Source organism: Clarias gariepinus, chromosome 25, assembly GCF_024256425.1.
Source record: "Clarias gariepinus isolate MV-2021 ecotype Netherlands chromosome 25, CGAR_prim_01v2, whole genome shotgun sequence".
NCBI classification, from domain to species: domain Eukaryota; kingdom Metazoa; phylum Chordata; class Actinopteri; order Siluriformes; family Clariidae; genus Clarias; species Clarias gariepinus.
In genome coordinates this window covers 20,209,247-20,231,286 of record NC_071124.1, presented here as the reverse complement: position 1 = coordinate 20,231,286, position 22,040 = coordinate 20,209,247, and the positions used below count along the sequence as shown (strand labels likewise).

Sequence of the window (22,040 nt, the reverse complement as noted above, 5' to 3'; positions counted from 1 at the left end):
CAGTGGCATAGTGGGTGGCATCATGACACTGAATCACACGCTAGGGGTAATGTGTATATATATATATATATATATACTTGCCTTTCTTAACATGTAAATGAACTTTGGTACCATCCAATTCTTAATTTATAGGGTATAATATGACATTGACACACCCTTTGCCGCTATAATAGGTTCAACTCTTCTGGCTTACCACAAGGTTTAGAAATGTGTTTATAGGAATTTTTGACCCTTCGTCCAGAAGCGCATTTATGAGGTCAGACACTGTTGTTGGACGAGAAGGCCTGGCTTACAGTCGCCACTCCCAAAGTTGAGATCAGGACTTTGTGCATGTCGGTCAAGTTTTTCTTAACCAAACTCACTCATTCATGTCTTTATGTAGCTTGCTTTGTGCACTGGTGCGCGGTCATGTTGGAACAATAAGAGATTACACACAAACTTAGGAAAGTTGAGTATTTGAGCAGCATGAGGAGCGGCAGCGAGTTGACTGCACACTTCATTCGCAAGTAATAGTAGCACGCAAATTTTTATTCCAGATATCTAAATAATCCTCACATTTCTAACCAGCACAATCGATAATTTATATTTAATGAAGGCAATGTTCTTATTTATAACAACAGTAACAGACATTTTATGACAATGTAAAAAAAGGTAAAAAAAAACGTTTATTTTGGTTTTAATAAGTAAAAAAACATTTATTTTGCAGATAAGTAAAAGGAAAAAATAGCTTAATTAAAAAAATTATTAGTGACTTCAAATTAACCAATAAAACTAGACAACAATTCCCTAAACATCCTACACATGAAATCTACACATCTAATACAACCTAAATTAATCTGTAAGTGTAAATTTTGTGAATAATTCTTTTTAAAAATGTCTAAGCGGCATTTAAAAAAAAACTACAAATAGGTGTGGATGTAAAATAAATAAATACACAAATGTGGAATAGACATATCAATTCAGGAATCATGACAACTTTCATTTGTAACTGCGGACGTTGTGCCAGGTCCGAAGTAGTTAGAGGTCCGAAGGATGCGTTGATGTGGAATAGGCCTATTGAGTTAAAATATGTTGATCAAAGGTGGAGGTTGGGTGTTATGCATGACAGGTGTGAACGTTATACCATGACCAGTCATTTGTATCATCACCCTTTGTGTTACATTATAATATATAACAATGGTTTACTTGGCAACATAAAGAAAATGTGTGGGTGGACGTGGGATAAAAATAGGAGAGCATGACTCAGGCAACACAATAAAGCAGAAAAAAAAATGAACTACAAACACACCCAAACCTACAGACACACGCATGTGGAATGTTGCTTGATGTGATGGTTTCTTATTTTTTGTTATTCACAAGCTGTTGAGTTCTTGAAGTGTTTGATCCAAGACTTGGTTTAAATTCAGGTTCTCATCTTTAGCATGTGCTAGAGTCTCTGAAAGAAAAACGTATGCAGGAAGTAAGTAACTTACACACACAGGAAACACAACCTTATACCACAGTACATAACATATGGTTGATCTTATAGAAATATAGTGCAATGTTCAAGAAGTAATAACTGGTATTGCGTTGTACTCTTTAAGTCATTTTGCTGTACAAAGAAGGTACAACTGAAGGGGAATTCCTTGAGGTATTTACATCAGTGACATCAAGAACTAAATACCACTCCAGGCTCTGAAGGTGTGATCTTGTGTGAAACCGCTTCAGATCTGTTGTCTAGGCAACTATACTTGTTTCTTTAAACTTCAAGCCAAGAATGACTCATATTAATCTTTATAATTAGACTGGCACCTAAAATGGCAAACGTTTTAATGAAATTCTCTTGTCTTATTTGCTTTTTTTTTTAAATTTAACTTGTTTGAAGATTAAACTTCTTTAATGATTGTGTTTATTTTTTCATGTCGGTTAACAGTTTCCTACACTGCCCACTATGCTACCCACAACTGGCTGCTCATAGTGGAGCCAAAAAGTAGGCTGAAAGTTCTTTTATAAAAGTTATCTTTTATAGGAATTTCCCATCGCAGACTAGAGAAGTAAAGCAAAAACCCCCGTAACTTGGAATTCTTACTCAGATTTTTAGGTAGGCGTCTAAAGCTCAGAGTATGACACAATGTGAGTGATGCCATAACTTTAGATCAAGCAACACAACCAAAGAAGTTGGTTAAACCTATAATAATGATCATACAGTTTGCTGGTTTAAAAAGGTAAATATTTAAACTCATCATCATCTTAGCTAGCTAGCTTGTTGCTCATAAGACACACACATTCACAGAGGCCTCTATTTTTGTTCCCACTCTGTAGCTCTAAAGTGATGTCATTCCTACATCTCTGTAAGTTGAATGCAGCATTAGCATTCTTGCCACACCTCTATCTAAAGAGTAATGCAGTCACACTTTAGTCCTTTAGGCCTTCCTCTATCCAGCTCACCTTTTTCTTTGTAGCTGATTACAAAACAGATCTTGCTCTTTAACTTTCATGCTAATATCACACATGTTGCATTGATGGAATGCATTCTGGAACTTTTCTGCCTCCATTCTATGTTGGATTTCTCATTTATATATTAAAAAAAATCTGATTTTAGCAACATGTCATATAAGTGTCTTTGGTGTATCTATATAAATAAAAGAAAGCTTTTGTCTTTACATTGGTCAGGACTCTCTATTTCAATAATATCTTACGTTTCAGATTGGAGGACCCAAAACCAGTTTCCAAAAATTTTCTCTTTGTATCTCCATATGTTTGTCTGTATGCAGTATCTGAATAAGTCTAAGCGGCATTTCAAAACTCCAAATAGGTGTAGACGTAAAATTTAGGAATTTAATGTAACTTTGCCAGTCCTTCGGTATTTGCCTGAAGTTAAACCTGCGCCATAAATTAAATCAAAATGTTGAGTAAAAGCAATGTTATGAACAATTTTGTGCCGCTACTAATAACTTGCGCAACGTGAACAAACACCTGCACCAATAGACATTAATTAGAAAAGCTAAACTGAATATTTTTCCTGGGATTAGTTCATATTTTCACATTTGACATAACAGCGCTGCAGTGGTATTAGTGAATTTTAAAGCACTGGGGTCGTTGTAGGGCAAAACCTAATCTTAATCCGATCTACTCTTTCCAATCTGATTCACTCTCCGATTACCGAGCAGGGACTGCATTTGGCAGACGTAGTACAAGAAGTACAACTTAGCGTAAAACAAGCTGTACTCAACCTTACAAAAGTTTATTTCTTTGTATTAATACGTTAGGCTGTCGTACTTACGCTAGTTGGAAAATTCATGCTGTTCACGAGTATACCAGGTTTAGCACACAACCTTACTTCTACTATGAGACATTTGTGATTGACCAGGATAAATGAAAACATTCATAGATTGTCACAAAGGCAGTAAAAGATGACAAGAAAGAGACAGTGGAAAGAGAAAAGAGAAAAGAGATGGTGAAAAGATTTTTTATTTTTTTTAGCACAGTTAATCATTGATCTTTATTTAGCTCTTTATTAAGACTTTGGTATTAAAGCCAGACACCAGAACACTGTAACACAGAATCCAGGCACACTTATGGAAAAGAAAATGACAGAGAAAAATGAAAGAAACAGCAGACAAAGAGAAAGCGTGCAGTTGAATCGGCTCAGAAGCCGAAGCAGAGATTTATGCACTATAGCAGCACGTGAACTGGGTCAGAGCCGATCCAGAGCCGATAACAAAGCTCCACTTCTATGTGCTTCAGTAGCACCGGTATTGTGTGTTGTGCATTTTTGTTACTGAACAAATTGCAAATAGGTATGAGAGTTAAGGCACTTTTGTTCATCGTGTCAAGCACGGGCGACACAACTCGCTGCTGACGAGTCACCTATAAGGTAGTTATGTCATTCAGGGCATGATCCAGCTCTTCGCAAATCGCCTTCACTTTTACCTTCTGATTGTACAATTCATCTGGAGGTCAAAGGTCAGGGTCCCAGAGGAGAAGAGATTCAGCAGAAAGGAAGAGGAAATATGAAGAGGGAAAGAATTTGTGAGAGTTTAAAAATTGTAAAATTTGTGAGAGAGTAAGTCTAGTATGATTTGATTCCATGCAAGAAAAGATAATAGAAATGGAAACAGTATAGAATATAATAAGGCCGTGTAGTGGTTTGTCTGGTTCCTTTAAAGAGTATAATCTCAACTAATTAATGACGATTTAACGCCATGAACGGGCATGCACGCAGACAAAGGTTAAATTCCAACTGATAACATGCCCCGGTCAAACACAGCTCATGTCATTATTGTGAAAATTCTGCTGATCAGAAGGAAAGCACCAGTTATACACTTAAAATAAATAAAACTTTCTTCTTTTAAGTATTGCAGGTCAGAATTAAACCACCTCTGGTTAAAGATATGTATGAATACACAATTAATCAGTGTTGGGTGTAACACGTTACATAGTAAATGTAACCCAACACTGCAGATAATATATTTGACAGTAATATTAATATACATCCACTTGAAAATTGAATAGGAAAAGTAGTAAACCTTCTTTGCACAATCATGTGGCAGAAGCGGAATCCATAAAATCATGTGCATACATGTCAAGAGCTTTAGTCAGAGCTGCATCAGAATGTGTAGGAAATGTGATCTTTTGCGGCATTTTAAAAGTGGCACCATTGTTGGAGCCAAATGGGGTGATTTAAATATTTCAAAAACAATAGATGTCCTGGGACTTTTATTCTAAACAGTCTAACACAGAACAGTTTCAGTTCTGTGGGAGGAAACGCCTCGTTAATGGGAGAGGCTAGGAGAAAATGACCAGGCTGGGTTGATCTGACAGAAAGGCTTTGATGAGTCAAACAACCATCCTTTAACACCGCGGTGAGCAGAAAAAACATGAGACATCAAAAGATGTCAAACATTGGGAAGGATGGGCTACAAAAGCAGAAGACCAATTGGGGTTAGCTAAGAAAAAAAAAATATATATATATATCTATATATCTGAGGCTACATTGAGCATGGGCCCATGTGACACCACCAACCAGCCATAGTCATCATCACAAAATCAGATTTCTTTCTCACATTCTGATTTTCACATTCTTTTTCACATTCCAGCTGAGCTTTCTAAGATTATTAAACTGCATGTATTATTAGACATGGAGTGAGGTGTAAAGAATTTCTCACCCTCAAGGTCATCAATGGTCTTTTCCAGTTTGGATACATTTTTCTCTGCAAACTCAACACGCGTCTCTGCCTACAAAGAGAGAGAAAACCAAGTGTTGAATGCATTGGGACGTACTCAGTAAAGCAGACTGCAAGTTTTGGAATGCATTTCAAGCCATCTCATTCTTACCTCTTTCAGTTTGTCATTGAGAAGATTGATCTCTTCCTCGTACTTGTCTTCTTTCTCTGAGTACTGTAATGAGACAGCAACTTAAAAGGTCATGTAACGGAACCAGCCACACGTGTACATACACAAAGGCACATGACTAGAATGACCTTTTCAGACTGGGCCTCTAAAGACTTCAGGGTGTTGGTTACATTTTTAAGTTCCTCCTCAAGATCTCCACTTTTACTATAGAGAAGAGAAAGAGAAACGTTCATCCACCTGATTTCCATTTGCAGTTTCCATGTGCTCATTAAACACAGCGAGGTGTACTCACAGCTCAGCAACCTCAGCCCTCTCCTCTGCTCTCTCCAGCTCAGTCTCTATGATCACCAGCTTACGAGCCACCTACACAGACACACACACATAAGCACATGTTTACGTGGACCCATTCAGTTCACAATTTCAGTTGCCTTGCAAAAGTTTTCTCACAAATAGTTTTCTAAAGAACAAATTATATGCACATGAACACTAGACGCTACATGGTTAAGGTAGTTTTCCGCCGAATATTCCACAAGTGGGACAACAACATATTGCTAATAGTAGTTTAGCGACAGGGGAGATCTAGCTAGAGGGCGGGAACTGGCGAATGACCGAATTGAAAAAAAAGGCACTTTTAACATTTAAAAGCATTTACATTTCATCACATACGTCATGTGAAATACTGATGCAGTCACTGTTACTGGCACTGGAACATACTGTACTGGTGATGTCTCTCGAGTTGGTGGAAAATTAACTAGAAATCCTGGCTTTTTTGTTCCTGTTTTTAATAAGAAAAAAATGATCTAAAATTGCCACAAAATGTAAGAAAGTGAGGTTCTCACCTCTTCATATTTGCGATCAGAATCTTCAGCGATGTGTTTGGCCTCCTTAAGCTGTAGGTCCTGAATTTGCATTTTCTCCTCGTCTTTCATGGCACGGTTCTCAATCACCTTCATGCCTCTGTGGTAAAGTGAAAATAAAGATGTGAACTTATTTTCTGAGGAATGTGTGCACGTGTGTGTGTGTGTGTGTGTGTGTGTGTGTGAGTATACCTCTCGCTTTCATCGGCTGCTTTCTCAGCTTCTTCTAGTTTCTGGAGTGCGGTGCTCAGTCTTCCTTGGGCTCGGTCCAGCTCCTCCTCGATTAGCTGGATCCTGCGGTTCAGAGCAGCCACTTCGCCTTCAGCCTACACAAACACAAACGCACACACAGACACACGTTAACACAGACACATGCACAAAGATTAAAGATCAGAGGTGCAAACCAAGTCAAATTTACAGGTTTGGCCTATCAAACTGAAAATAGTGTGTATTTAATTTTTTTTTCTTCTATGTGCTATGAAAGTGATATCAGAGCGAGCCACAATGGCTAATTTCTCCAAAAAATACATACTCCGTCACCAAACAAGCTCTGTAATTGCCAAGCAATGTCATGAGTATCTCAACACAACACGATTTAATGTGTTTCAGAGCGGGTGTGTTTATTTTAAAGAGTACATCAGTACTGAGTATGTATTTTGTCACGGGATCGTCCCAGCAGATGCAGCATTTCTTTTCCATACAGAATTCCTCTGCAGTGATTCTTGTGACGACTTTTCCAAACTTTCCACTGACACAAACTCTTCCACACTGCAGAGCTCATCTTTAGTACTTTTATTGCCCGATGGATTAAATAAGATTCAAAACACACCAAAGAGCATAAAGTACATACAGTTGGGTTTTCTTAACTTCTGATTTTTCAAACCATCAGCAGTAAGTTGGCTAACCATAACACAGTTTTACAGTGTTAGTTTTCTTTTTCCATTCTCATCATATTTTTTAGACACAGATCTCTATAACAGTTAGCAGGATATACTGATCACCATAACATTATGACCAATGAAATGTCAGGTGAACACACCAGGAAAGTGGTGACAGGATCATTAACACTTAAGGTTCAGACATGTCCACAGGGACCCAAGGCTAGCCATCAATGCACCACAAATTGCAGAAAGGCACCAGAACACCCAGTGCACCACAGCTCACCGCACAAAGAGCCCCGCAGGCAAAGAGCCCAACTCACCAGTTTCCAATCCAATCATGCTCCCATGGAATGCCCCGGACAAACAAGTCTGATCCCTAGAGATCCCAAAGCACCCAAAAGGAACTGCTGCCAATGTCCTGGTGCCAGACACCACAACACTGAGGAGCTATGCTCCGAGGGGCCAGAGTCACCCTGGTGGCACAAAGGGACCCAAAATCTAGGTGTTTTTAACGTTATGGCTGATATACAGGTTTACTACGTAGAAGCCACAACGATGACTGCTCTTCCTTCAAGGCTGGGAGTGTATGCATATAGACACATCTTCTTGTTTGCTTGTTTGGCACAAAGAAACCTAATGCATGAACCAAATTAAAGCTCAAATAAAAGTTAGGTGTGTTCAGACTCCAAGGTCAGAAACTTAATGTAGGGAAAACATACAGAACTTTTCAGACGTGGTTTTAACCCTAAACAAGATGCGACTGAAAAAATAGCATACATCTGTAAGTTATATTATAATCTACAAACAAGAATATTCATCCATCTATCCATACTTAATATTGATTTACTACTTTACCGTGGTAGAACTAAAGTGTTATCACTTTTTAGGTTAGACAGAGAGAAACCACACCACATGCAGCAGCTTTAATGGCAGGAAGTGAGAAAGGTAAAGTGAGTAGTAGGCGTCACATCCCATGTTTCCTGTGGACATTGTTTCCAGGAAGTGGACTTATTTTAGCGGCCTACCCAGGCATCATTTCCTCTGCTGAGAACAAGGTCTATACAATCGTTGACTCTGACCACACATACCTACTCAAGCTAGTCAGAAAGGTGCAAGCCAAACTCTTTCAAATGTGTTCATGTTCATTGTGCAGATGACAATTTGTCACTCATGTACAGCAAAGAAACTCTCAACAGGTCTATTCTGGTAGGGCGGCTGCACTTTTAATTTGAATCATGATTTTGAAACTAATATTGATAAACTAGATCTAAAGTCAGAAACCCCTACTGGTTGTTCTTAAGTGCTGACACTGCAGACTCCTTACATATATGTTAAATAAACATCTACTTACAAAAAACTTCACTATATCAAGCAAATAATCATGGGTTTTAATTTTTTCTATCTGCTTCTGCAAATTTCTTATTTTCCTATATGCACAAAAACTAAAAGGAGAACAGGTGGAAGCACTGAGAAATTATTCAGTAGCAGGGATTTTTTTTTCCACACAGTCTGAGCATCGAAAGGTAATTAGTTGCTCTTTCTTTTCTTCCTGTTCTCTTTTTCCAGTATTTAATATGCGCCAAGCTTACAGTTTTGCAGCTTTCAGCAAGAAAAATATGACATAGAGAAAGCGGATTATGGAAGTGATACTTTTGAACAGTAGTTCAATAGCATAACTTACTCCTGGACTTAGAGGAGGACATCAAGGATTTCAAAAGACTGGAATTCAGATACAAAGTATACATTCCTAACCCTTTAACCACCTGAATATACATGCATTCCTTTCATAACTACATATATCTTTTTAGTTTCACTGTAGTTTCCAAATAATTTATACTACCATTGTTGTTTTGATACAGTTTTAAATCTACATTAATCCACATTAATTACATATACATACATGATTACACATAGCACATACTGTAAAACATACATGCCAATGGTGCTAAATGTGCTTTTATATAAGGTTACCAATATTCGTAATACATGTATGTTCTACAATGTCTATACATTATACTGTCAATACAGTTACCCTTATAAACCATAATAGATGTATAATAATTGATAACAGTGATCCACAATCCTATATGTGAAAAAAATTTTGCAAAATATATAGTAATATGTTATGCTTAATATTTTATCTCCAGGGACCCTGAGGTTCGATCTTAAGCTCAGGTTACTGAGTGTCTGGATTATTATTTATTTGTCTCCTCTAGGTTCTCTGCTTTGTTGGACCTCACAAAAAATGATGGACTGGCTACTGACCCCACTTGTGAATGTGTGTGTGTGTGTGTGTGTGTGTGTGTGTGTGTGTGTGTGTGTGTGTGCATGTGCACAGTGACCTCCGATGGACCGGTGGGTGTAACTCCACATCATATCCAGCATTCCCAGGATGGGCTCTGGATCCACCATGGTTCTGATATTGATAAAGGTGCTAAATAGTTAAGTAGTGGCTGAATGGTTAAGGCATTGAGCAAACAGCTTTAGTGTTTCCTGTCTCAGGAGCTTTTTAAAACATAAAACAACTTTACCTGATCAAATAATGAAAGAAAAAATAGACATAAAAGCTTAAAATAACTGCTTGACAATTTACTGAACAACTTATATAATATTTTTCATGGCTTTTTCACAGTTTAGGTGTATTTCCCTAAATAGATTCCCTACTATTGTACCAATATTATTTCTCTGGATATAGCCTACTTTTAAAGTTTAGCTAAAAACAAAAAATGAATTATGGTACTTTTTATGTATTTTAAATAGTTTTTAAGGTTTATTATTGATATATTTCTAGGTGAAAGCTTTTAAGCTCTTAAAAATAAAGTTTAATACTTCTGACAACATAGTTAAAGATTGATTTATCTTATCAGATATTATAAACATCTAAGAATTTAATATATACACAAATGTGTGTGTGTGTGTGTGTGTGTGTGTGTGTGTGTTTTTAAGACTATACAAAATAAATACGATGCAGACATATAAAAGTTCCATTTTTATGTGCATGACTAAATGTGCATGACATTGCAAAAACCAGACGTACTGCCAAAGATTGATTTATACATGGTTAGAGTGTAAAAATCATGTGATGGCTATTTTATGTCTCCCATTTTTGCAGAATCTGTTGCTGTTTACTCTTTCGTTTTAAATCTGTCAGTGATTTTTTTATATAGAATATTATAATTACTCACTCACGTATCGTCTATACCGCTTAATTCTGTATGCAGGGTCTTTGGAGGAGAAGGCAGGGGAGGCACTGGAGCCTATCCCTGGAAACTTGGGCAAGGGCGGACAGGGACAGGGAAGGTGCCAATCCATCCCAGGGCGCGCACACACACACACACACACACACACACACTAATATGCTCATTCACACACTACAGGCAATTTGCGAGCGCCAATTAACCCAATCTGCAGGTCTTTGGATCGTGGAAGAAGACCGGAGTACCAGGAGGAAACCCTCCAAGCACATGAAGAACATGCAAACTTCATACACACAGACCTGAAGGGGGAATCAAACCTCAACTCTGGAGTGGCAAGGTGACAGTGCTAAATACCACTCCACTGTGCCACCACTTGTATAACATTAAATAATTATTATATTATATTATATTATATTATAGCCAGCCCTAGTCACGTGATTAAGAACGCGCCGTTCAGAAACATTCGGAGAAAAATGTGCATCTTAATGTCTTCTTAGTCCACTCATTAGGGGGTATCGATTTTTGAAAATAAATTAATCTTATAATCCTAGCTTAAACATTCAGCAATTGGAATGATTATTCATTCATTCATTATGATAAATATGATATTACATCTTTTAAGAAACATTAAACAGGCGGAAAAGATGCCCAAAGCCGCACGAACGAACCGCTTCGATCCGAAAAAAAAAAAAAGTCTCACTTTCTCTCGGAGATCTCGTTCTTCATCCAGCTGTCTTTGGAAAAGCTGGGCTTGGTCCTCAGCCTCATCAGCCTGCTGCTGTAGGGCCTGGATCCTCCTCTTCACCGAGTCCAACGAGTTCAGAGCCATTCCTGCGCCTTCAGCACACACTTTAAATGCCACAGAGTGCGCAAAGAGCAACGTCCTAAACTTTCCCTATGAATGACTTAAAGATACTTTTATAACAGCTCGCGGGAATATCTGTTCTAGAACCTTCCTCAGAAAGCAGCTCCCATAAGCAGTTTAATGCGCGCGGCGGAGACGCAGCAGTCTGCAGGAAAAGGGCAGGAACGCGCCAAGAACAGTTCGGCGTTAAATCTTCCAATCCTGGGAAAGAAAGTGGTTTCAGATGACATCACGCCTGTAGGAGGAGGAAGGTCTTCCTGTATTCAGTGTGGGCAAATGCTTTTTGGACACTAAATGCGTTTAGTAAGCGTGCAGGAGTTCAGGGCTGAAGTGCACTAAAGCCTAACAATGAAGGTCTTTCTGAGGTGCCACCTTGACAAATAACCTGGATGAAAGTTGATAGCCGTGTTTGGCTTGTAACACGCAGGCTGCTTGTTTTTGGGATAATAAACTCTGGGAATGTTATTTGCTCTGAGGGGGATGACAGACACACAGCCCTGCCTTTCCCACTGGGGTGACCTCTCGCTGAAGTGAAATCAAGTGATTTGGGAATTTCTGGAGGTTCTAGTATTCCCTTTTTTATTGATTTGGTTCTCAGAGCTCTTTATCAAGACAATAGATTTCAACGGAAAAAAATCTAAATTATTACGATTATTTGAACAAAATGTATATAGCAGAGTGCAAAAATGGAAAGGTGCATGAAGCATAACTCTAAAATCTAATTAAAGTATCAAGAGTTCTTTTTAAGGTTCTGTTCTAAGACATGCCACATTCACATACACACTATAAGTGCAATAGATGTATCCTTGGGCGTACAATCCAAATTCAATGTGTTTAAGATGTCTAAGAGCTAGAAAATCCCTTAACTGACAAGTTAACGTTTGGGAGGCTAAACGAATTAAAGTAGTGACATCTGTAATCATTTTTGAAGCACGATCCAAAGCGAGAAGTATCAAAGTGGATTTATATGCAGTCGAAATCCAAGGATTAACTAGCATTCTGAATCTTTTCTCCCTCCACTGAGAGAGAGAGAGAGAGAGAGAGAGAGAGAGAATGAAATACTAAGCTATCCCAAGAGGATACAGCCCACGTTTAATCTGACATCACGCTGGAAACTCTCAAAAATGTAGTGCTGATTTGGTTCACACAATTCTCTAAGGAGATTATCAGATATTCAAAGGGTGTTCAAGTCAAACCGGGACTTGTAAGGACATTTCTTGTGAATGAAGACGTAAAACCGATTTACAGAAGACTTCAATCACAGCACGGTGATGAGACTCTTAGCCGCAGTAAAACTTTAGAATGGTGCAAACATCTTAAAGATGACGATCTGGCTGAGGTGGCTCGGAGCCCACTCCAGCCGTTCCTGTGAACATTCAGTGAGACAAGTGAAATGCCTGATCCTTGTGGAACCTGTATGAACAATCATTCACGAACACTACTTACACATTACAGTTACTCAGCTGGCTGTTATTGCCACATCAGCGTATAGTCCTGACTTTGCTCCATATGTTTGGGCTATTAAGGGAGTTCCTGGAAGGCCAGTGTTTTACAGCAGTGTGAAGCAGTCAGTCCAATCATGGTTCTGGTGTACTGAGAAAACTTTCTACCTTGATGGTATCCATCAAGGTAGAAATTGATGGTATCCTTGATGGTAATGAAACACTGGGATAAGTGCATTAGCATAGCAGGGGATTATATGGAGAAATAAAGGGATTTTTTTTTAAATAATAACTATTTTCTTTTATTCTGCATGATTAAAAGTCAACAACCCTCTTTAGTTTGAATGACCTCAGTTTAGATTCTCCCTCTCTCTCTCTCGCTAAGTATGTGTGTATGTATGTGTCTGTGTGTGCGTGTGTGTTGTTTTGGGAGCTGCGGACAGCAGGAATGTAAATGAATGTATTTCCTCCCCCAGTGGAACAGCTCTGAAGTGATGCATCAGACTCTGATGGGGAGACTTCACTGTTTGCTTTTCACTCATTCCAACCATTCCAAGGCTGCTGCATAACTGACTGGGGTCTGGTATTTGTCTACGTGTGTGTGTGTGTGTGTGTGTGCGCGCGTGTGTGCATGTGTGCGCTCGCATTAGTGGTGCTTAGTTTGTCTCACTAATCAAAAGGTTGCTTAATTAAACCATAATTAACTTGATATAGGAAGTGAGCGCAACATTCCATTGATCAACATGTAACTAGGACAGAGATGCATTATGGGAAGTCAATAATTAAGATAAAGGGAAAGATCTAAGCTTTGGGTTTAGGTTTTTTTTTTTAGCATTCATGGAGTTGCAAGGGAAAAATAAAAATCTATATTAGCTGGTGAAAAAACAACAAAATATTTTAGTCTCAGTAAGCCCACTCTTTTCCATTGCCTTAAGCTGTCATGTCCAGACTATTTCATAGAATGATACAGAATCGCTGAGTCATGCTTTGTATCAGTGCCTTTAATTGACCCCACTGTATTCTGTAAGTATCTGTGCCTGTAGCTGTTGAAAAGAGTATGCTGGCTTAAACAGTACCACTTCTATTTAAATTTGTGGTTATACATTTTAAACAGAGATATGCTATCAGAATGTAATTGCAGAAAGTGTTGCAGATAAAACAAATAAAGCTAAATGATATAAGACCAAATTGGTATAGTGTACGCTTTGCATGGTTGGTCAGCCTTTAGGGGTTTTATGCAACGTTTGTATTTACATCTTGGGCGCAATCCGGAGTATGGGCCTGTATTTAACATATATATTGCATTTTCCCTATAATAAGTAAAAAAAAAAAAAAAAAACTTAATTCTGGGAGACCAAAATGTTTAAAGAGTGGGAATGTTCTGATTAGTTTGTTGGGTCTGGATTAGTTTGTAGTTAGGGTGTGGAACTACTGATCAGAAGGTTCTTGGTTTGAGCCCCGGTGCTGCCAGTTTAACGATGATAAGGTCTTTCACTCTCGAGTTAAGCAGTTGCATTATGCTGGAAACCAGACCCCATAAGAAACAACAGCTATATCTCCGGGGAGGGGAGTTTTTCTTGGCCAATGACCTGTGGACCTTACCTTAAGCAACTTCTTTCCCCCTCAGAATAAAGACTTGCACATTTCTGACCTAACATGTTGCCAGGGTTTGCTTGAAAACTTTAAATGGAACTATTAATTTATCTTCCTTTGACATTTATAAGTCTTTAACCTAAAAAAAAAATCATCATGCACTATGGGCTGTATTTAGAGTCGAAGTAAACATTTGCAATGACAATTTAATAACCAAATTTCCCATATTTATGTTGAGACCTCATCAACAGGATATTGGCATTGTAGACTTATGTTTGGTTCCTATTTCAGTACTGTATGTGCCTTCATCCCATTCATGTTTCACAGTATTAGAGTTTTTAATATGGTCTTTTATGTTTGTTACATTTTATACAACATTTGGCACCATGGTGAATGAAAATGCTATTTTCTTTAAAGGTTCCATGTTGTACTATTTATTTATTTATTTATTTATTTTCCCCTAATTTAGTCGTGGCCAATTCCTTCCCGTCACTAGAGGGCTCCCACATTAAGGCTACTACTACCATTCAGCCGGCGAAGACTATCACGTGTTTCCTCCGAACCGCGTGACGTCAGCCGACCGCATCTTTTCGAACTGCTCGCTCACGCACCGTTAGGGGCGGAGTAACACTTGGAGGAAAGCGCTAGCCGCTCCTTCCGCGTGCGCGAGCTCACAGACGCCCCTGATTGGCTGTAGAGCCGTGATTAATGTGGGAGCGCAAGTATCTCTCATCCCTCCCCCCTGAGAGAGCTCGGCCAATCAGCTCTCTGTGTCTCTCTCTGTGCTGTAGAGCCGTGATTAATGTGGGAGCGTAAGTACCTCTCATCCCTCCCCCCTGAGAGAGCTCGGCCAATCAGCTCTCTGTGTCTCTCTCTGTGCCTCCGGCTGTGAGAGGAAAACAGCATCACCCGGGGTTCGAACCAGCGATCTCGGGATGATAGGGCGGGCACTTTACCACTGCGCCACTCGGAGGCATCTGTTAAAGTGCTCAGATAATGCATTTTGTTATACCTTAAACTTCTTTTGTTTCACTCCTTCTCCGAATGTACTGCTTCAGTGTCTATGTAAATGAGCTGCTGCTGAGCCCCGCCCCCACCAGAGAACAGCAGAGCGAAACAACAAGCTGGGGGGAGTATTTTCTTATATGAGGTCACATTAGAGGGAAATCTTATGGGTTTGTTTCTATAAAAATGGAAAAGGATGAAAAGCAGATTTTCCCCCCTCATTTTTGCTTAGACAATATGAAAAAGTGAATTTTGCATTATAGGTCTGCTTTAAATCTGCATTTTCTATGCCAAATGTTTTAAATGCAAAAGAAATGTATGTGCTTTGTCTCAGGCGGACCTACTCAAGAAAAGTCTGGTGAACTTAGAGGCATGAACTGCAAACAGGTGGTTTTAATAGTCTCAATTTTAGCTGCATAACTTAACTTTGAATGCACAACTTTTTCTATGTAAATACTGGCATTTTCTTTGGCTCCATGGACATCGGGACTTCTGCAGGTCCTTGAGATGTTTGTATACTTACATCTGTGGCCTTCTTTTCAGACAGGTCCAGTTTCTCCTGGGCGTCTTTGAGGGCCTCAGAGTACTTGTCCAGTTCATCCTCTGTCCCCTTGAGTTTCTTCTGTTGCCCCAGCAGCTCGTCCTCCAACTGAGGCACGCATCAGAAATACAGTCATTCTACCATCACGTCATTACTAATTATCAATAAACATCATGTATATCATCATATAACAACATGCCAATGTAACACTTGTCAATCTGATTTGTACTTACATTTCATAACGCACCAGTGAGGTCTCAGTTACGAGATAAATGTTTAAACAAGTAAAACATCTTGGATGGGAATATTGTAATCCTACACTGTCCTTTTCAGGATGCGGTTCCCTTACAAGTGTTAAGATGGACAGATTTATTTATAGTGTCCAATCAAAGCAATGTTCTAATCTAACCGCAAATATTTTTTGCCCTATCAGTACCCTTCACATCCTCAAGTTCTAGTACATTATAATCTATGTAGAATGTCACTTAGACTTGGTCAGCTCAACTAGCTATACATGAGCTGCTGATAAGTCCCGTCACTGTAATTAAACTCTATACAGCTACTGTACCGCTCCTATTGGAGCTAATGGATGAGGTGTAAATCTGCAGAGAGCTATTCGATGAAATCAAGAGTTCTGTTATTGAATATGCATTTATAAAGATGCGAGAATCACTCAATTTATTTTGGTTAGTACTTGGATTTGATTCTTTAGGAAGGTAAAAAGCATCTAAGGAAGAAATAATGTGTTATAGGCTGAATGGGATCCTATAATTTATACTCGGAATAAGTAAACCACATTAAAATGATGTAAAATTGAGGTTAAATATATTGATTTTTATTATGACTATCTAGATTATATAGTACTATTTAAAAATTATATATTTCAGCTTTCTGGCTTGTAACTTGTCCAATCACTTAAGTTGTGCAGATTCCTACAAAGTCTTTAAAATACCTACTAACCAAGAACACTATACAAAAAACAAACAAACTACTATCCAAGAACAACGTATACATAATGCATGTATGCAAGCATGACACCGAAATGCCCAACCCCAGCTCTAGATTAATGAGTCTTCTTGAAAGTTTTATGGTGTTTGTGAAGAGCCATACCAATGCCCTTGTAAGCAATACCAAGAGGGCAGAAGGGCAGTTGGTATGGAACAGGGTTATTCCTGGCGAACTCCAGAGGCCATGCCTGTTTGCTCTTGGAATTTAGTGATGCCAAGAAGCTCCCAGGATCTAACACATGTCTCTCCTCCCTCTGGTCCTCATTATTATTAGTGAGGTAAATCTAAGACAGTTTCCACAGGGTGTGGAGCTCAAAAAAAGAGCTTGCTTGAGCTTCTTAAGAAGATCTGCTGATGATCTGCTACCAGACAACTATACCCTGTGGTATACTTCCAAAATGTCAAAATTAACAATTTATCTTGTTAAAAAAAAAAAAAAAAGTATTGCATCATAGATGTATAAGGTAGTGCAAACTTTTGCACTGTTGTAACATCCAACACTTGTTTATATCTTATTTATTTAATTTAAAGAAATGCGATTGCTATTTTACTTAGGTGCTTGACCCCCAACCACAAAATGTACTTCTGAAGCACGTGGCTTAAATAATAAAATGCACCTATAATTAAAAAAATAAATAAATTCATTTTTATTTAATTTCATCCATCTACGAATATGCTGGTCTTCCCAACATCTCACCTGCTTACACTTGTCCTCTGACACCTTCTTGTCCGTCTCGGCCTGCTCTGCACGATCGAAGGCATTTTCCTTGTCCCCCTTCAACATCTGCATTTTCTTCTTGATCGCCTCCATTTTTTTTCGGTTGTTGTTTGACTCTCTTTTAAGAGAAAAATGTGCAGAATCGAACGAACTGGTCTCACTCAAGAGTGGAGAGGATGGACAGAATGGAGCTCTTCCTAGTCAAGAGAAGAGGCTGTGAAGACGGAAGATGATGAGGAGGACGAGAGAGCGAGAGAAAGAGGGGAGTGGAGGGAAAGCGCAGGCTAAAGCAGAATGAAACACAACACTTCTGCGGAAGGTTTAAACCTGAGGTAGTTGATGTGAACCCTGCTCCTGGTGACACACACACCCCCGTCCTCAAAGAAACACACCACCCTTCAAGCATGCATACCCCATTTTTGTCACGCATACACACACATAACCAAGCACACAACTACTCAGACATGCACACCCCTCCCGAGATGCTTTATCCAAAAATCTTTCTCTCAACCACTTTCCATATTTGGATGCTTTATTTTTGGAGCACATTTGAAAGGAGCTGGACGTTGCTTTGTTGCTAGAGCAAGATGTGTAGATTGACAGAGTTAACAAGACTTGGATGGGATAATCGGTAATGCATAATAAACAAAAGACATTTTTAATATACAATACGATTGCTTGTTTCCTTCACTTTTTCTTTACAGATAACACAGAGCACGCACCAAATTAAAATGAAATTTCCTTCATAAACAGGAAACTTATCTCTAAAAAGGTTAATCTCAAACACTGCTACGAATCAAAAGAATGCTTGCTCATATGTTGTCTGATTTGTAAAGGAATGCATACATGAATGTTAATAACTGGGTTGATCTAGGGTTTAAAAGGGGATATCTTTTTTTTTTTGCTTCTTCTTCTCCTGCTGAGTATGGGTTAAGAGCAGATGGAAAAAAAGAGAACTCTTGCAAGCCAAGGAAAAGTCTGAGGTCAGACACGCTTATAATTTTCAATTCCTCCTTCAAATTCTGGAAGCTTTTTATAAACCCAATATTAATATAGAGGTTTAAGAAGGTATTAAGTCGAAATTGCTGACGATTGCTGTGAAGTCAGTTTGTGTCATGTAAAGATTTAAAGGGACAGTTTGTAAAGTTTAAAAGTGTTCCTAGAAATCATCAAACATCAAAGATACCTTTAAAACGTTGTAATTTGCAATATTGCCATGTGAAATATATGTTAAAATCTTTAATTTTAGGTTTCTGCCTATTTTCTTCTGGGCCAGAAATTTAACTCCCCCCCCAGCCGAGCTTGTGCAGAACTGTTTAGGAACTTATGTTTTAAGCAAATCAAGACAAGAAACAGGCCTGTTTTGGAGCAAAAGCCAATCACATCGCTTTTTTGTGTCATGTGATCAGTGCAGCAGAATGATCAGCTTTGCAATATAGAGGCTACTGTGAGTCAATTAAATGCTTCTAGAGGAATTTTGGAGAATGTTAAAGTCAAGAAAAAGAACATTTACATTCATTTCCTTGCATACACCCTAGCAGTACTAATTGGCAGCTATGCGTGCCTGATCGTCCATGATACGTCCTATAAAGTAGCATATTATGTCATTTCAGTGTTATTGGGAAAGCATGCTACTTAGTTTAAAAAAAAACTCTTGGAACAATGGATTGTAAGCACTGTGGTGAAGTTAGCCTTTGGTACAACTTTCTGTTCCACTACCCAAGCACAGAAACAATGAAAGGCAGACAAGCGATGTTTGTATAAGAGACATGAGCACACTGTGTGAGGGAACCTGTTGCGGTCACATTTTCTGGTTGTGTCCTCCTCATCCACCCTCTGATGGTCACATTGTTAGCTGATGCACAAATAGTGCTTCCCTGTACTATGATAAAGAGCTATTATCAAGATTTAAAGTGAAACCAAAACTCTGAGAGAAGGAGGCTGAAGCTGCAAACTAAAACTTTTGTATTGTTTATAATGTTTTCCATGATCTATAACAATCTTTGTGAATACAAAGGTTTAGCGTGCACCAAGACCCAACCCGTTTTGGGTCTAAACTAATCTGCTGCCATTGACTCAGTAGAAAAACATAATCGAAGCATGATTTTGCTATATATATATATATATATATATATATATATATATATATATATATATATATATATATAAAATAATAACCAACATATTATTGCTACTGAAGTGACCACTGTGTTTGTGTTACATGACCACAAACACAGCTGCTCCTTGGTTTATCTATTGTGACAAAACTGTGAGTTAAAGCACAAAAAGCACTTATATATCCATATACTGTAAGGAGTTGACTTTATGCAAAAATTTTCACTTCTTGAACGTTGTTATACTGGATAAATTCTTGCATCTTGCAACCTTGCTAAATCTTTGTTAAAGAATGTTTATAGCTTGGTTTTATTGGTGTATCATGCTGGGTGAGATTGTAACTCTTACAGGTTTCTAACATTTTTTAATGAATCACTTGCAATATAAGCATTTTTGAGGGAATTTCTTTTATTTATGCAATTTGTGGGTTTCAGAATCATGTGGAGTTCAAGAAGGCTGTACATGACAATTTAACTATTATCCTGTTTCAGGACCAGACTTTAAAGCGGTATAGATGATGAGTGAGCAAGTGAGATTATTTAGTAAAACATGGAAATATTATATTTCCATATTTTGTATAGAAATATAATGGAAAAATAATATTATGTATAAATATTTAAAACATATAATTACTGTATACTTTTTCACACTTAGATGCCCATTTAGCTTTCTCTTAGGAATAATAGAACAACTCAAAAGCTCATTACAAATGCCCTTAAGCATGAATAAGTCTATAATACAAAGTTTTATCATACTTTATAAAACTGTCATAAAAAGGTTTTTCTCCATTTTTGGATAGGGTGTCAATAATTCTGTACTCTATATATCATTCTTCAAGCAAATTTTGCAGGTCTTTGCAAATTCCTGACCAGGGGATTATAAAGAAAGAGGGAATGAGGGAGAGTGAAAGGATTTCCTGCAGCGATGGAGAAAAGTAAAACGGAGCCCTCCCACAGGAAGAGCTGTTGTTCTCTTGATCTCCTTTTAGGGTAAAAACATCCAAAAAAGCACCAGCTGTTGTGGGAATAGAGGGCGCAGACTGGCAGAGTACATGTAAGCACCAACACATGCAGAGGTCCTGAGAGTATATATCCAGAGCTTTCAGGAACCGCAGCAATGCTGTAAATGATAAAGTAAAAGAGTTTAAAACTCCAGCAAACAAGAAGAGAAAAGCTAACTGCTAAATGTTAGAGCACAATCATGGGGAACGGTTGTTGTGGTGGTGTCTGTTGGGCTGATTTGAGTATTCCCGAACGTGCAATGTTCCTGATCGCCTGTGATTGTGTTTATAATTTTAACAACATCCAGTAAGTGTTAGTTCTGCAGGCAGGGAGGCAGACCTTGTTGATGAAGACGACCAGACTTGTTCAAGCTGATATGGCGGACTAACTCCAATAGCCACTCTTTACGAACATGGTGATTGGAAAAGCATCACATGTTACATTTTGCGGCTGATGAATGACAGCAGGAGAAGAACTTGTCAAGGTGTACTTCCCTTACAGTATTTAAGGATATGTACCGATATATGTACCGATATATATATAGATATAGATATAGATAGATAAATACTAGTTAACAAGGACTTATTTGTATGGTTATACAAAGGAAATTAAAGGTTTGTTTTACATGTTTTACTAATGTTAACTGCATTGATTGTGATTTAGGAGAATTAATACAAACACATCCTGTACAGAAGAGAATCTATTGGTGATGAGGGAAGAGATGATAAAGAGAGGCAAATCTGGTACATAATTTATCAACAAGTCATGTGAGTTCAAAGAACAGAAGAGGAGTGTAATAATGTCCAGGTCTGTGTCTGGTAATTGGTTCCGAGAACTCCCACTCTCTCTGCTTCAAAGACTTTCTATCTATTTACCATCCCTGTGGAAATAAAAAAGGGGAAAAAATCTAATTACATCAATTCACTGATCTATCACATTACTATCCAAACAGAAAACAGATCAAAGAATTAAGCAGGAGGTGAAATACCTTTATAAAGGGTACAGCGCTATTACTAAAACACTTGCAAACACATGCTGTTAAAGGAAAAATCTACGAAATGGTGATGTCATATTTCGTGAAGTGAAGCCCAAGTCCCAAAAGTCCCAAGAAGACACCCTTGACACCCACATTGTTTTCTTATAACAGGACATCCTGAAGAGATGAATAACAGAACACAGTTATAAGAGTTCAAACTTAACTTTATTTCTCTATATATTTCTCTCTACTTTTCTTTTTTCCTGCACTTATCCCAGTGTTTCACTGGTGCTTGAATACCATCAAGATCGGACGCCATGATTGGACTGCCTCCTTAAGTTAACTGCCGATTTCCAAGCCTTCTTTAAGTCTCATCATCATACTGTACTTCTGTAAACGCCAATCGGTTTTATGCCTTCACTCATATGAAATTTGAAGTTTGACTTGAACACCCTTTATATTTTTTATCTATTTAAAGTTACATTTAATATTGTAGAACATTATTAAA

At 38.2% G+C, this 22,040-nt stretch overlaps 1 protein-coding gene across 4 annotated transcripts; it reads right to left on the bottom strand.

Moving 5' to 3' along the window:
- Positions 1–700: 700 nt before the first annotated feature.
- On the bottom strand, positions 701–17,816 carry tpm4b (tropomyosin 4b). Of its 4 annotated transcripts, none has more exons than XM_053486940.1 (9): positions 17,420–17,816; positions 15,698–15,823; positions 6,384–6,517; positions 6,174–6,291; positions 5,627–5,697; positions 5,463–5,538; positions 5,317–5,379; positions 5,148–5,217; positions 706–1,435 (listed from the first exon to the last, which is right to left on the bottom strand). In XM_053486940.1, exons 1-9 carry the CDS (start codon positions 17,531–17,533, stop codon positions 1,353–1,355), a joined length of 855 nt encoding a protein of 284 aa, XP_053342915.1. In that variant the 5' UTR covers positions 17,534–17,816; the 3' UTR covers positions 706–1,352. The 4 variants fall into 4 exon arrangements, with proteins under 4 accessions (XP_053342916.1, XP_053342915.1, XP_053342914.1 ...); XM_053486939.1 differs by lacking the exon at positions 706–1,435 and adding an exon at positions 3,435–3,932; XM_053486941.1 differs by lacking the exons at positions 15,698–15,823; positions 17,420–17,816 and adding an exon at positions 10,970–11,312 and having other exon boundaries at positions 701–1,435.
- Between the last annotated feature and the right edge of the window lie 4,224 nt (positions 17,817–22,040).